General features: G+C 34.6%; 1 protein-coding gene across 1 annotated transcript in view; it reads left to right on the top strand.

Annotated features, from left to right (window-relative positions):
* The window catches only part of DCAF6 (DDB1 and CUL4 associated factor 6), a 93,183-nt gene that overhangs the window by 65,877 nt on the left and 11,235 nt on the right, over positions 1-16,071 (top strand). The window contains exons 14-18 of the mRNA XM_054391004.1: positions 1,438-1,543; positions 4,096-4,208; positions 5,012-5,095; positions 5,258-5,585; positions 9,963-10,004. Coding sequence (XP_054246979.1) covers positions 1,438-1,543; positions 4,096-4,208; positions 5,012-5,095; positions 5,258-5,585; positions 9,963-10,004 — 673 coding nt within the window. The remainder of the gene's footprint in view (positions 1-1,437; positions 1,544-4,095; positions 4,209-5,011; positions 5,096-5,257; positions 5,586-9,962; positions 10,005-16,071) is intronic.

Genomic DNA, 16,071 nt, shown 5'->3' with positions numbered 1-16,071 from the left:
TTTTAATTTTTCTTCCAGAATTTTTGTGTTTGGAGGGAGGGGGTTGTTGTTGTTGTTTGGTTTGGCTTGTTTGCTTTTTTAAATGTCTCTTCAGAATTTAAAGTTCTTTGGAGCAGCTGATCACTGCCCCGATCTTGTGAGTGGGCTTCTCTCTGTCAGCAGTTAAAAAATAGGAGCATTGATTATTAGGTTAAATTGTTATGTGCTATTACATGGTTCCTATAATTTAATTGCATATTTTAAAAGATATATCCTGTGGCAGTATTGTAGCCATTGCTGTTATAATAATAGCCTTTTCAGTGGGGGAATTCGTAGGTTTGTGCTTGAATCAATTGTTAGATTTTAATTGAAGTTTCCCCTAATATGATCTGAAGTTTTAACTTTATAATAAAGTGTCAGTTGGCTGCCAATAGTGCAAGTATACTTAAGAGTCAGATTTCTGTCCTTTATAAGACAAAGAAAATATGGTGTGATTTTGTCCAAACAGTCACAAGATAAAAAACTCAGCATTCATGAAAAGCAAGATGAACATACGTAAGCTACTTGCTGTCTAGTACTGAGTAACCTGTCCTATGTGAGTTCTGAGAGAATGGCACCTCTGTAGTGAGGCTGAATCTGATGGTACTTTACATAATTTTTCAGTATTGCCCAAGGCCAGCTACACTATTAATGGCAGTTGTGCCATGCATATAGAAAGACTGTGACCATGAATTTTACTCAAGGGTGGTGGGTGAATGGATGTCTTAGCAGTTCAGTTTTAAAAGGAGTCCTACTGAACATTCTTAAAACTATGTATGCAGCAGGACTCATAGTAGTAGACTCATAGTGGTTTTTGATTTGAATAGTTTGCAAGTACTTACTGTCATTATAATATGAAAGGTTTTTTTAAACCCAGAGTTCTCAGTGTTTGTATGACAACTACTTGACAATTTGCAGCAGGTCTGAGGATATTGTATTGGTAGTGAACTGGGTTCCAAGTAGGAAAAAAGTAGAAGGGATGGTGATTCCTCTAGACAACTGATTATGTCTAGGTCTCATAATCTTCATGTCTGTTATAAGGAGGCAAAATATAAACTGAACATCACTTTGAAAAACATGTTATATTCTTGCTACTAATACACTTGATAAAAAAGGGGTCTGCTTATAAAGGATAATATTGTGTGTACACATACCTATCTGCAGTTTTATTTACCTGCATGTTGAAGGACACTGTCTTCTTTGTTTGCTCTTAGGCCCTTTTTAAAGCATTGCAAATTTGGTGTGTTTACTCTAAAGCTTTTTAATTTTTTGCTTGGGCTGTAAGGGTTCTTAAATAGACATTATAATGTTACTACCACATTTGGCCTTTTTTAGGATAATTAAATGAATCTTTCTAATGTAACAGCTCTACGTATATTACTGATACCCATCCCAATTTTATCAACCCCATATTTACAGAGAATGATAAGCCACGAACAGGGACAGGAGAGCCAGTTTTAAGTTTGCACTACAGTACAGAAGGAACAACTACAAGCACAATAAAACTGGACTTCACTGACGAGTGGTAAGTTATTTTTGTTTGTCACTGGTTATTGATCAGCACATACAACTTACAGTCATCTAGCACAAACAGAGGTTTTCTGTATGGTATATGTATATTTTTAGGTGTATACAGACAGTTTGAAATGACTCTAGTCATTAATGTATTCAGAACATAAGGTGGTCATACTTTACTGTGAAGTTTATGCGGGAGGGTTTTTGTGATATTTAATGTAAATATTTTTAATACTAATATAATTTGAAACATTCCATCTTCTTCAAATCCTAGTTCACTATCTTACTAAAGTAATGCAGTAGAGTGATGGAAAAGTGGTCCAGGGTCTAGCACTTAAGATTTAAATCTCTGCTCTACCAGACTCCTCATATGTTATTCTGCAAATTTGTCTTTCTGTGGCACAGTTACCAAGTTGTAAAACACTAAAATCAGTATTTCTGTCTGAGGAAAGTTGATAAAAGCATATGGTTAAGATATCAACTTTGTAGACTGCTTAGATATCACAGTGATGGCATCCTTTTCACATAGTAAATACATACACTGTCTATAACTGCCCTGACTTGAATTGGTATTGAAGTCTATCACTAAAGCATCTTAGCATCTCTCAAAGTAACCACAATCCTTGTTTTATCCCTTCTTATATCTATTCCTTTGCTTACGTTTTCAAAATTATTGTAAAAGGCAGTAATTAGAAATGCTTGCTGGTATTTGTTACTGGGGGAAAAAAAAAACATAACACCACATTTAGCACCTCTTAAATGCTGTAGCTTTAGACATAAAACGCACACCTTGCCCATTGCAGTCTGGAAACTTTAAACAGTGAACTGTGAAAATGAAGGTTTTGCTCATGTGAATCTCAAATACTGTGACGGTTGTCTTCAACCAATCTATCAGGCTGTATTTCAATTTAGAGTCCAAATCCAGCAAACTTTGAATTAATTAATTTTGCTGTAATGCTTTTAACTAATTCTGCATTCAGTGTTCTTTCATTCATCTTTGTTTAACATACCAGGGTAGGCAAATTTCACAAGAGGACCATACCATTAGCAAATATTTTGTCCATTTGTTCTAGTGGGTTTATAAATGTAATAATAAAAATATTGCTACCACTGTATCATTAAACAACATTAACACTCTGTTTCCATGTTTATTTTAAAACAAAATTTGAAAATTGCATTTTACACTTCCAACAATTAATGATATAAGGGGTTCTGAGGATTGAAAATTTGAACGAATAATTACCTCAAAAATAATATTAAGGAAAAAATAGAGTGTGAAAGGAATGGGGATGATGGATAGGAAGATTATTTGTTAGACAAATCTATATTTGGGAAGTAGAGACTAAAACTTCATGTAGATATTCTGTCTAATAGCAAGTATTTTAGCAAATCTCTTGGGCCAGAGGGTGAGCACCACATGAACAAGAAACATCAAATGTAATACCAAAGGAGAATGAAGGACTTACACATAATGAACTTTTAATGCTAATGGTAGCAATAGACAAGGTTTTAGGACAGTTTTTGTCGAAAGACATATTAAAACAAGTATTACATGGGAAATAAACCAAAATTATGGGAAACAAGATTGTGCGTAATTCAGTACCTTTTATTTGAAAGAATAATGGGTTCTAGAAACATACATGGCATAACAGAGAGAAGCTGCCTGGATTTCCAGAAAGTATTTGATACTTTGCCACATGTTGAACTTGTATTAAAGGTGGGACAGATAGCTTACTACCATGTTCAGTTTCTTTATTGATCTAACTTAATGGAGCTTTCGTATCGGGTAGTGTAGTACTGGCAGCGAGAGGAAGGAGCGTTTCCTAGTGGGACAAAGTTGGAAGGCATTTTCAGTTCAGAGGCTAATTAAAAACATCGTGCTAAGGAACAGAATAATAGAAGTAGGATGCAATTCCATTTAACAAAATGGTGCAGTTGAGGACCAATAACAAGAAAATAATATGAAAATTGGGAGCATTCTGAAAATGAACTAAAGGAAGACATGGACCTACTGGTCACTTAATTTCCACTATCATGCAGGTACTAGAAAGGCAAGAATTACAATCCTAGATGTCAACAGCTGAAAGACTTCACCCAGGGGTGACAGTTACTGGTGCTCCTGCACAGTTCTGTTTTGCTTTATGATTTAGAATGTTGTGTGCAATCTTCATCCTGCTTTTAAGAAAAAAATATTCAAATTGACACATTCAAAGAAGGGGTATGCAGAGAACTGGGCAAACAGAAAACCTTATATGGAAGCAGATAGTAAGGCTTAATGTAACATAAGCACAGGTTATTTTGCTTTCTCAAATGCATCTTCTTCATGTAACTGCTGGTATGAAAAGTAACATTTTAGTAACAATTAAAGCAGAGGATTACATGAATATAAATAAGTTTGGGGGATTTTTTGTTTTGTTTTGGGGTTTTGCTTTTTCGTTATTTTAGGGCTTAGACTGATTAAGTTCATAGAAGTGATTATATCATCTGTTGCATGAAATAGCAAAAATCCTTGACTTGGTGTCTAGCAGTACACTTTTTTTTTTTAACACGTTATGTTTCCAGGAGCAGCACAAATTCAAGCTCTAGAGGGAATGGAAGTCATTGCAAAACTGAAGGTCAAGAAGACTCTGTAAAAAAAGCCTCAGAAGAGTCAGGGATTGAAGATGAAGAAAGAAGTAAGATACACCGTAATTTCTGTAGTGTTGAGGCAATGTCCGTGACTACCTTTGAACAAAATGGGATCCTCACACACAAGCATACAAAGGCAGCATACAGCCATAATAGAACATGGTTTTTTTAGTGTATAAAAAAAAAATTACCAACCTGAGAGAGCTGCCATAAGCAAAATTTAGTTATCCTATCTTTAGTTCTTAAATCCTTGCTATTTTTAATTCTTACAGACATACTCTGCCTCAATTTGTATTTAAAAAAAAACAGAACTGCACTTTGCAGTTGTAAATGAGTGCTAGGTATTTGCTATATTTCTTCCAAGCTTTCACTGTATTTTGCTACATGTGGTTATCTTGCTTGGTTAATTGCCAAAAGAACAGTCAGGTCAAATGACTGGTCCCAGAGGTATGGGACTTTTTTTAAAAAATACTTTTAATAGAAGGATAATTTAATTTCTGTCTTCAGAAATAATAGCTTTCAGTAAGTGATCATCTGTTTAAAGAGTATTAGTGCTATTTTTGCAGCTGAAGTTGTCATAGTATAGGATATTACATATATTAAGGAACAAGAAAGACTTTTTTCCTTTGTTAGTGTATTGACTTGGGCAACTGGATAGTGACTGAGATGTGATTAGTGTCTGAGATTTCAGTAAAATGATGTGGACTTTGGAGGGTATTGCTCTGATTAGTTGGATATAGGAGTGCTAGTATCATTTAGATTTTCTTACATTTATATATATATATATATATATGTTTGTGTGTGTATCTAAATGAAATCATGGGATTGAGTACTATCTTGCTTAATTCAGGAGTTCCTGATGAACATCACAGGGAAGATGCAAGTGCTGAAGATCTGAAAGTTACAGATCCAGCTGTAGAGAAGACAGAAGCGAGTATGTATCTGTATTCTTTCAAATACAGTTATATAAAGTAGAAAATGAAAAACTAAATTTCAGGTATAAACTCAATACACATAATTTAACTTCTGTGACCATTTAGAATGTCTTCTAAAATAGGCTATAATCATTAATGCTTTCCTCAACATTTTATTTTAGCTGCATCAGATAAGCCTGGTCCTGAGCATTCTGGAATCCAGCCAGAAGAAAATGGTCCTGATGATGACACTGTTTCTGGAAATGTAGAGGAAGAAGCATCCTGTGAGAAAAACATAAATCAAGAAGTTTCAGGTCAAAGTACTGAACCCACTGTCAACTCTGTTGCTGCAAATGATGAACCTCAGCTTCAGCCATACCCAGAATCCTCAGGGCTTGCAACTCCGGATGAGTCCTCCACCAGGACCTCAGCTCTCCAAGAAACTGATGATAGTGATGATGATCCTGTTCTGATCCCAGGGGCAAGGTATCGAGGAGGACCAGGACACAGGTTAGGGAAACACTTTTCTCTGCTATTGCTTGGTAAAGTGCCTTTATTTATTTACTTACTTTAAAGGAAAAATCTAGAAACCTGTGCCTCATATCCTTAATTAAAATAAATTGGTCCTTGACAATTAGCCAAAAGCTTCATGTCTGAGTAATTTGTCTATATGTAAGATAGCTCTTTTTATACAGCTATATATGTATAGCCATATTTCCTTCCTAGCCAAGCAAGCTCCTACAGATCTAATACCTGTTTGTGCTTATTTCTTGCCTGCTGAATACCCCAGTGCTAAATATCTGCAGTTCATTTTTTATTGTTCTCCCCATAGGAATAAGTATAGAAAGTTCATAAATTAGTGTAAAGGGTACTGGAACCTATGTTTTCTTTAAGCTTTACTTCAGGTGTTCTTACACAGGCAAAGCAGGAGCTTTCAACTGTTGTTGTTTAGCAGTGCTGAGTTTGTAGGACATATGTGAAGACTGATGTTCAGTTTTTCACTCTTTCTTGGAAGGAGAAAGTCTGTAATTCTTTTCATTTTGATGGTTATTGAATACCAGTATGTGATGGTAGGTGGAAAAGGTAGATTACTAATTGTAGTCATTAATAAAAGACACAGTAAGATTTGTGTTTGTTTTTTTCATTTTTTTTTCTTGTAAAATATAAACAGCTCATTCTGATCATTCAGTTTCACTAATTTAAATTCTTGGACTTTTTAAAAGCTGCAGTAACTATTTACCATCTCTTAGCATCTGTTAAGTCTACTATTAGACTTAAGAAAATACCTTTCTTACTTGGTATATATGTTATGTAATCCAGTGTCTGATGCCTTAGTTTTACTCCTAACCTGTTCAAAGACAGTGTTGTTTTGCTATTCATTTCCTAGACCGGCAATGGAAATTCTTTACAGGATGCATTACAGTATGTATTCATGAGAAAATCAGAAATAATTGAATAACTGTGTATTTAAAAAGTTTTGAATAATTTGCAGTTAAAAAAATGAAAAGTCATAAGCCACCACATTGTCAAAAGTAACAAAAAGGCAGCCATTGGCAGCACAACTAATTCTGCTCCCTAAATGACAGTTTTTATTTTGGAAGCCAATATAAGATTCCGTCTTAATCCACTGAATTTCCATACAATTCTAAGTAATTGTAGGTAAATGTATAATGGTAGAAAGAGTTTCCACTGCAAAGCCAGTGTTCATTACAATCAGTGATAGAAGAACAAGCTATGACATTTTAATCCCATTTGTGTTTTCAGGCAGGATTCTTAGCTTCTCTTCATGCACATTATGTTGTCTAATAGTTATAGTAATAGTTATTGTAGTAATGTATTAAGAATGACACTTCAGATACTGTCTAGCTGTTACCATTTCCTGCTAGTGAGGGCATCTTAAATGAAGTTACACTTTATCTGAAATGCTTTTTTTTCCATGTGGAACAAGATTTCTTCCTGTCGCAGTTTAAATTTATCATATAGGAAAAATCATTAAACTAAATTAATGACATAATTAAAATTCTTTATGGGGCCCCTTGCTCCCTTATTCTTTCCCCAAATACAATCTGACAAAAGTTGCTGTGTAGTCAATACTGGTTTGGTTTAGGATTGTCTCCAGACTTTCATTACTCAGGTTTAATGCCTGGCCAATTCATTTTGCTTTGCTTTTGTGTGTAAGCAGCGAAGTTTTCCAATTCAGGTTCTGAGCAGTCAGATGCATGTTTACAGTGTATCCCTACTATTCTTCTGGTTTCAGGAATTTTTAAATGCTCTCTGAGATACTGAAGAGAAATAAAACATCCTAAGTGTACTCAAAGGAATTTGAATTTCCAGAGGGAAAGCAAGCACTGGTGGTCTCAAAGGCTAGATATAAGCCTTCTTAATATTTGTATCTTACATGAAATAGAATGAAAGGAGCTGTAACTCCTCTCTTCTGTTACAGTTGCTGTATCATATAATCCTTTTCATAAACTGATCAGATTTATATCAAATCCCATTGGCCCCTTAACTAGCAGGAAGCTACCTCAAAACTTTGCTGCTATGATGGGTGCAAATTGATGATGGTTTGTACTAACTTGTTTTGATTGAAATAAGTTTTTCATACCCACTTCTTATTTAAATTGTGTTCATAGTGTTCCTTTTCAGCTAAGATTGCCAAGTTTTTCTCACTCTTAACAGTAAACATTTGCGGGTTTCCTGACATCATGCTGGTTCCTTTCTGTGCTTCTCCATGTTCCACTTCTTTCCTGAATATACTAGACCAGAATTATGCACGGTGCAATGTTTGGATTTTGCTAGGGTTAATGGTATGAGTATTACCCTTGGCTAGAGAAGATTCTCTGAGAAAAATGTGTGCCGTAGTTGTATCATTCTGCTCTCTTGCTTATGGCTCTCTTTGTTTAAAAACTATCAACGATCTACTGAACAAAACTTCCTTCAGGACTGGTGCTTAACTCCACCAGTACATTTTCTCTTTTTTCACTTAGTAAATTGTGTTACCTAACAATTCCTTTACTAAATCTCATTTTTGCAAGTTTATCTAATAATTTTGTTTCATGTGTTATCCTATAAGATAATTAATGGCATTAATATAGATGCAATGAAGTAGATTTTTCATTTGCTTTGAGGCTTATTTTCTTTGTTTGGTTATTGTTTGGTTGGGATCTTTTTGTCTTCTGGAAAAGGTAATAATGGTCTACCTTTTGTGAATGTATTTTATGCAGTGACAAGATGTGTACTTGTAAATTTTCTCTAGGACCAAACCGAAAAAATAGGCTGCAGCCTTTTGAAACAAAATGCTTAATGCTAAAAGATTAATAAATCTTTTCCAGTATATATCATTACTAGTTTTATTTGCAATCAATTTTAGGTTTCTTTAGGTGCTGTTATTTATACACCTAATAAGAGAACAAATTTCACAGTTGAGGAAACAATGATAAAGCCTCAGAGTCATTTTCCCACTTTAAAGTACAACTTTTTCCACTGAGAAAGGGCAGACTTCTGATTCTACTCTAAAATGGAGAACTTCCTGCTACATCACACTTTAGTAAGATTAAGTGTAGAGTTCAAATTCACAAATAAAATGTTGTCTGTTTTGCAAATCTAATATTTACAGAGCTTCCATTATTTGAATTTTGACTACAAATCCAACTTTTAATGTTTTCATACCAAGGATTGGATCTTTCTCTCTCTCACATAATCTAAGAATAGATACAAGAGACATAATTTCTTTTTTTTTAATGGATGCTTATAAATGAGGATAGCTAGTTTCTCACTAACTAACCTGAAACTGAAGTGTTGGGAATGGCTGTGCAACAGATCGGGAAGCACAAACCTTGGACTCGCTTTGGTATTTTGAGAAGGACTTAAAATAGCAGCAGCAAAATTTATAGAAATGCCATGACCCTTTGGTTGATAGATAGGCTAAGTCAGCTGAATGTTGATTAGGAATCAGCTAGGAATAGTTTTGGCACAGAAGGACATTTATTTGAAATAAATTGAGAATATGACATCTGACTCTTTTTCTGTAGGATTTCTGTAGCTATTGAGCATCACTACAGAAAAAGCGAAGACCAGTGACTGAAAGAATATAGTTATTTAACTTTTTGTTGTCATTGGCTATGAAGAACTGCACAGGTTATTTCTAAATTAAAAAAAAAAAGAAACCTGTTTTGTGCAACAGAGGAGTTTAGCTGGATATTCAACACACAAAATAACTTCATGGGAATTTTAGGGAATCCACAGAAAAAGATCTTTTGTCTTATAAATATGAGGAGATATGCAGGTTTTTAAGTCTCTAAGTAAGTGCATAGCACATCTTTGAAACTTACTAGATCCATAAAATTTAGGTGGAATAGGGATAGATAATATGGCTTGTCTTAGCACTGTACTTTGTAATTTAGGATGAACAACAGATCTACACAAAATGCAAGTTCTTCCTGAGCAGAGAGTGTAGTTTTCAATGAATTTGTCTTAATTTGCACAAATTAGCCAAAATAACTCTCCGACGACTGCTTTCCTATTTAAATGACTGAATTAATTTTGTTTACACTTTGACAGAAGTGTATGATCTATGAGCAGAGGCAAAGCATGGAAAGTTGAACTAGTAGGTTAAATTTTCAAATGTGCGTGTAAAATGGAAATGATTATTCATCTGCTTCTACTTCTACAATATATGAAGAATCGCTGCATTTTATAACATCTTTATGTATCATTATGTAATTTGAATTCTATTTTTGCTGAAATCAAAGGTTTGTACTAACACATTGAGGGGAAAGAGTCTTCTCAGTTGAAATACGTAGAGCACATTTTGCAATCGATGCTAACCTTTTAAAAAAATGATACACAGCATTTTTTAATGACTTCAGTTGTTGTTCCTTTTACTAGATATAATATCAGAGGAACAGCGATAGGTGATAGAATAATGAGGTAATTAATTATTTTCTTCCCTCTTCCTTTTTATTGCCATATAATGGACTTATTAGGTTCTTGTTTTTCATATCTAACTGACATTTTAAGAATTGCTGTACTGAAAATGCTATGAATTAGAGAGCGTATTGCTTGAGTTATATTTAGCTGCATGTATTGCATGGAAATTGAAAAGAAATGGCAGTGTATAAATTTAACACCCTATTAACATTTTTATTGTATGCCATAGAAATTAATGGAATTTGAAAAGTGAGTACTTTGTGAAAAGCACATTTTTTAAATTTTTTTTTTATTTAGCTGCTGAGGAATGTGTTATATTTGCATGTGCCACTGCTGACTTGCTTTGTCTGGTAGCAGAGAACACCCAGTTCTGGACAAAAATATAACAATACGTGTATCAAAGATAGTTTCTGGTTTTTGCCTGAACAAGGTTATGGAACTGAGCATAATTTTAAAAGCTATATTTGATAATACATATTTAGGAAGATGCATCCTAAATTTTATACAGTATTTCTTTTAATGAAGTTTAATGAAAAAGTCACTTGAACATATAATCTTCATTGAAATACTTGAGTGAACGGACTATAAGAACATACAAGGCAATTTACGCAATTACGTTTGGCTACACTGTGAGAGGGACAAGCTGTCTACTGTGATTTAATGTAAAGGCTATATGTAGGGAAAATGGCACAAAATAATTCTAATGATGAAAATTATGTCTTGGATTTATGTTCCTGAAAATGAAAAGACTCAGGATATGGTTTCATAAAAGACTTAGCCTGAGTCCTATATTTTAAATGCCTACAGGAAAATAATACAGGTATTTATTTCTTTGTCCTATATTACATTCTTAGCTGCAGTTAGCATGCATGGATTTAACTGGGCATCTTTCTTAAAGATTTAGGAATCTGTATGTTTTTTGTACTTCAAATTTCACATTAGGCATTCTTTCTATATTAAGCATGGAGTTCTATAGCTTGTGAGCATAGCCTATGGGAATATTTGTTTCATATTGCTGTAAATTTAATGGAATTTTTTATCAGTGTATTTTTCTCCAGTTTTCACTGTCTTTCTGCAGCCTATCAGGTGAAAATTCTAAAAATATTCTGTAGCTGAGAATAGCAGAAACATGGTTGTTTTGGAAAGCCAGGAAATTACTTAGGAGTTCATTATGGCAAACATTTTTTTTTATATGATCAGCAGTGAAATAACTTGGACTTTAGGGCAGAGTCACCATGCTATTAACATGATGGTTTTGACCTTGGTTTTGAACTATTTCAGTGCTCAAAATTTGACAGCATTAGAGAATCTCTTTCAGAGATTTGGAGGCTTCTAAAGGAGCATGGTTATCTGGTCATTAAAATCAGAAATACAGTTAAATTCTTGATATTTAGAAAAGGCATCTATTGTAATGTGATGATTGTGAATTAACCCTGTCATGCAGCTCAGCTTCACCACACCAGCTTACTCACTTTCCCCCAGTAGGAGGGGGGAGAAAATCAGGAGACTAAAATAGCGAGAGAACTTGTGGGTTGTGATGTAAAGACCAATGCAGTGGCTTGTTAATTTGCCACCTTCCTGACTCTCGTGGTGCTCGTAACAAGCCAGCTTGTTAAGACACATAATTGGAGTTCTTGGATAAGAGCATGGTAGCTGACCAGTGAGTTCTCCTACATGGTCAACAAAGAGTGACCATAGGGCATCACAGAAATAGGTTCTAAATTAATACTTATAAGCCTTAGATCCTATGCAGTTGTTTTGCATTGGGGAAAATAGTTCAAATGAGAAGATAGCAGCAAAAGGGAGGGGGGAAAAGTAATCTTAACTGTAAAGAGCAGAAGAGAAGGAGCCAGTGTTTCTGGTACTTTGAAAAAAGATACTGTAGTGAATATTATTACAATATTCATAAAAGAATATGTGATTTGTGTCAACTAAAGAGTTAAGTTCAGTGAATTTCTTTTAAAAGGCTCGAATTGACTTCTTACCAGACAGACCACAGATAAAAGCGACCTTCCTGGCTCTGCCTTGGAATGTGCGGATTTCAGATAAGAATGTGGGAGGCCTTTCAGCGTTCTGTGAGAAAGATTGTCTTACTCTCTGATCCTGTTTTTCTCCCGAGTACCTCAGAACATTCTGGGGACTCATTGTCATATCCCTGCCTTCTTTTTAACATAGGCCTGTTTATCTAAATGAGATAGCTATATAAGAAGGGAAAAAAGCTATTGCCTTTGCTGTATTTTCATCCTTTTTTCTCAGCCCAGCGCAGTGTTTCCTTGCTTGCTTCTTTATTCCCAATAAAACTTTAAAAGATATTTTTGGCTAGTTTATTCACTACAGAGAGAGTGTTTTTATGTAAGTGCATTTAGAAATACAAGAAATGACAAAAATCCTTAATCCTGGAGAATAAATACTGAGCTCAATTCTCAGTACAGAGCTGAGATGAGAAGGATGGAAAATGGAAGCAAGTCTACGTGAGCTTTACAGCCTAGCTCACAGCCTAGCTGCCTAGCTCAGGAGGCAATCAGTCTGATAATGGTGTTTGGAAGAAACAGGATAATCTAGGATACAGCATTAATTTTATGGCAGCCTCTACATCTGGACTTCTAGTGGCACAAAGTTTGTACTAGAATTCCTCTATGTAGATTTTACTTTTGAAAAACATACAATTAATTTTGACTGCCTCTGTTCTAACTAGTAGATGACCATATTTGTTTTAAAACATGTGGGGCTAGTTAGCCAGAAACTGTTGAGTAACTGAGGTCTGCAATTGTCTCAAAGAGTATTATTTTAAAAGAGTAACATGTGACATACTGTGCTCTATGAAACAAGCTAGTTGTTTACTTGTGCAAATTGTATAGATGTCAGTTTAAAAAAAATTCTTACTACACTTCAGAATTTCTAAACATGCAGGAAATGCCCTGAGAGGCAACATTGGTAAATTAAGCCTTTAAAAAAAATTTTTTTTTTCATCTTTTTAATTTCCCTATGTATAATATGTAGTTGTGAATTACAGGGTTTTCATGGGTTCTGTGATGGGGGGTTTTGTTGACTATTTTTTTTTAACCTGTGCTTAATTGAACAAATATAATGGCTTCACTTCTGAATCTCAATTCAACTCATTTAGGGATTCATTTAAATGGGCTCTTGATAATTAATGTTTACAACAATCGACTTTGAAGACTTCAAACCTGGCTGATAATAGTCAGTTCATGTCTGTATTCTTAACTTCAGCAGCAATATTTCTAAATTATCTTTCCATAAGGTACACTCCATTGAAGTAATGAGTGTCACACATCATCTTGGGTTCAGTCTTACTGAAGAATGCACACGCAACCTGTATTGTAATGTATTACTCTAAGATACTGCAAAATTTGGCAAAACACAATTAAATGGGCTGTGTGCCTGCAGACCAGACCATAGAACTGAATTATTCTCAAGTCAGAGCACTACCTACAGTATAGGGGCATAACTAAAAGTTATTTTCATTGGCTTTACAATACCTAACATTTTCTGTACCATAAAATTAATAACATTAATCTATATCAAACCTTTCTCAGGCTTCTTCATTATTTGATTACTGAATGTGAATACATAATACAACTGTGTCAATTGATGGAGGTGCTTCAGGAGTGTTGGCACAATGTGCATAAATGTCATTATATGGCATTTTGTGCTTAGAAGTGTACACAGATTGGAAGAGAAGCAGCGACTTACAGTCAGGCTTAGCTTAGGCTGAACATTGTAACAGTATGAATTGCACAGTGTGCTTCTGTATCTGCTGTGCTCCAAGTGATTAAGCTGCTATCTAAGTTTTATGTTGGTACAGGCAGGAATTGCTTCTCACAAATATAAATTAAAACATTTTGGTTGGTTGTTTTTTCTTTGTGTGACTCTAAGACTATAGAAGCCTGTAATTAGGGACAAGTAATGCCTCTCAGAGAGAATCCTTTTCCCTATGATGTTCTTTATTCTGAAATATCGTTAGATTGGGCTCATGTTTATCTTTTCTGGGAAAGACTTGATTCTGTCAGGCTCCTGCTTTTGTGGCATGTTACTAGAGTGCCCAATAACAGTATTAGCGTTATAGCCATGCGTGCTTGGCTGCATTCTCTCTGGTGAAAGGTAATGATCAGCTTTACAAAATAACTAAATATCACTGCATTAATGCTTTTAAAATAAGACACAAAGCCAGGATTTTATAGTAAGAAATGAATTTAGTTGAAAGACACTGTTTTTACCAAATGTTGTTTCTGTGCTTCTGCTTTTATTTAAAAATGCATAATTCTGAGCCACTGCTGAATAGCCTCCAGGGTTGCTTTTGTTGTTTGGGGATTTTTTGTAATGTCTGCATTCAAGCCTAGGGATATTTAGAGGAGGAGATTACTTTTTCTAGAGATACTATGATGAAAAATCATGCACAAAACTACTTTGGATTACCAGTTAGGTACTTTAATACCATCTTCTAATCCCCAAATTTGCTATTGCTGTCTAGCAAGTAACTCTCCTGAACAAGCTATACAAGCTTTGTCAGTACTAATGATGTTTAACTTCTCAATTTTTTTCACTGCTCATCTTTTATTAATTAATGTAGAGAATACTAATATATAAGTGATAGGTGTAAAGCTAGCAGGTTTACTCCTGAAACCAAAAGGGTCTTCCTGTATTGAAGAGTTGTGTGTGATGTTTCCAAAGTGTGTGGTCACTTACAGGGTTGGCAGCAGAGTAGTTGTTTTCAGATGATTCTTGCTTTCACTTTTCTCACAGAAAACCATATTTAAAAAAAAACAAACAAAACAAACATGTACAAATAATTGTTTGAGGTTTCTGTGTTCTATGTAGCCTATCATATAGATGCCACTCTTCTTTCATGTAGAAATAAGCTGGTGGGGGGAATAACTCTGTGATCTTTAATGTACAGATGTGCTTTCTATTCTTGATATCTTTATAATGATAAAGAATGTAGCCTTTTGCCCCCTCTACTGTATGATGACTTTGTTACAAACCCTCTTCTTAAATCTATTTAAGTTTGAGAATCCAGCAATCTGGGATTGTTAGCTAGACAAACTTCAAAGAACTGACACTGTTATATGTGTCTGTTGGCTAGTGCTTATAAAAGTCTTCTGGTTTCTATAAAATCTAAGTATTAAATTCAGTATTAAACGCTTAGTTGTATTAGATGATCTGCCTTAGTATGACAGTTTGTGTTTTGGTCATTTTGTGTTTGCTTTTTTTTTAAAAAAAATCTGTATTGATGACTCACTACTTGCATTCCTTTTCCTTCTTTACCTAGCTGTAGGACAACACTTACTTTAATTTTCTCAGTCCAACTTTCTGCTATGGCAAAAATGAAACATAAATTCCTGTAACAGTCTGACTCCTTTCGTTCTTCTAAAATCTCTGCCTGCTCCTTCTTGAGAGTGACATTCCCCTGGGACTGTGTTCAAGACCTCAAAGCTAATAGCAGCCCTGGCTTGGAATAAAAGAAGAAAAAACTTAGGTACAGGTGCTGCAATGTGACAGTTTGCTTATTACAGACATCTGCAAACTTAGAGCTAAAATTTGCCACCAGGGTCTTTCCACAGAGTAATCAAAAATAGCCTCCTGAAATTAAACATTTACAAACCAAAATACATAATTTCTCCATTTCTTTTTATCTTATTCTAGGAAATTTTCTGCTGTATCACTCACTGCTAACGTAATGGGATCTTGCCTTGCTAGGAACTTTTTCAAGCTGTCTAAATCTTGAGTCTTGTCATACAGAAACAGTGAATGCATTTAACAAATTTTTTAAATTTTCAAAACTTCTCGTTCGGAATAGATTCTTCACTTTAGAGTTTTGCTTCCTCTTTACAAGTGGGGGATATCTCTAGCACTAAAGAATAAAATAGCATGTGTATTTTGCCAACAGCTGGAGTTTGCTCTTCAGAGGGGAAATCCAGTTTTGCATCATTTGACGTTCCACTGTGTTGCATGCTATTCTTGTTCTGAGCCAGGATGGAAAATGAAAGTCTGTAATTTTACATTAGGGATTAAATTGTTATATGCTCCAAATTTATGGAGAGTGTGT

The sequence above is a fragment of the Indicator indicator genome, chromosome 1 (genome assembly GCF_027791375.1).
Source record: "Indicator indicator isolate 239-I01 chromosome 1, UM_Iind_1.1, whole genome shotgun sequence".
NCBI classification, from domain to species: domain Eukaryota; kingdom Metazoa; phylum Chordata; class Aves; order Piciformes; family Indicatoridae; genus Indicator; species Indicator indicator.
The sequence above is the reverse complement of the archived record's forward strand: the minus strand, read 5'-3'. Positions and strand labels throughout refer to the sequence as shown.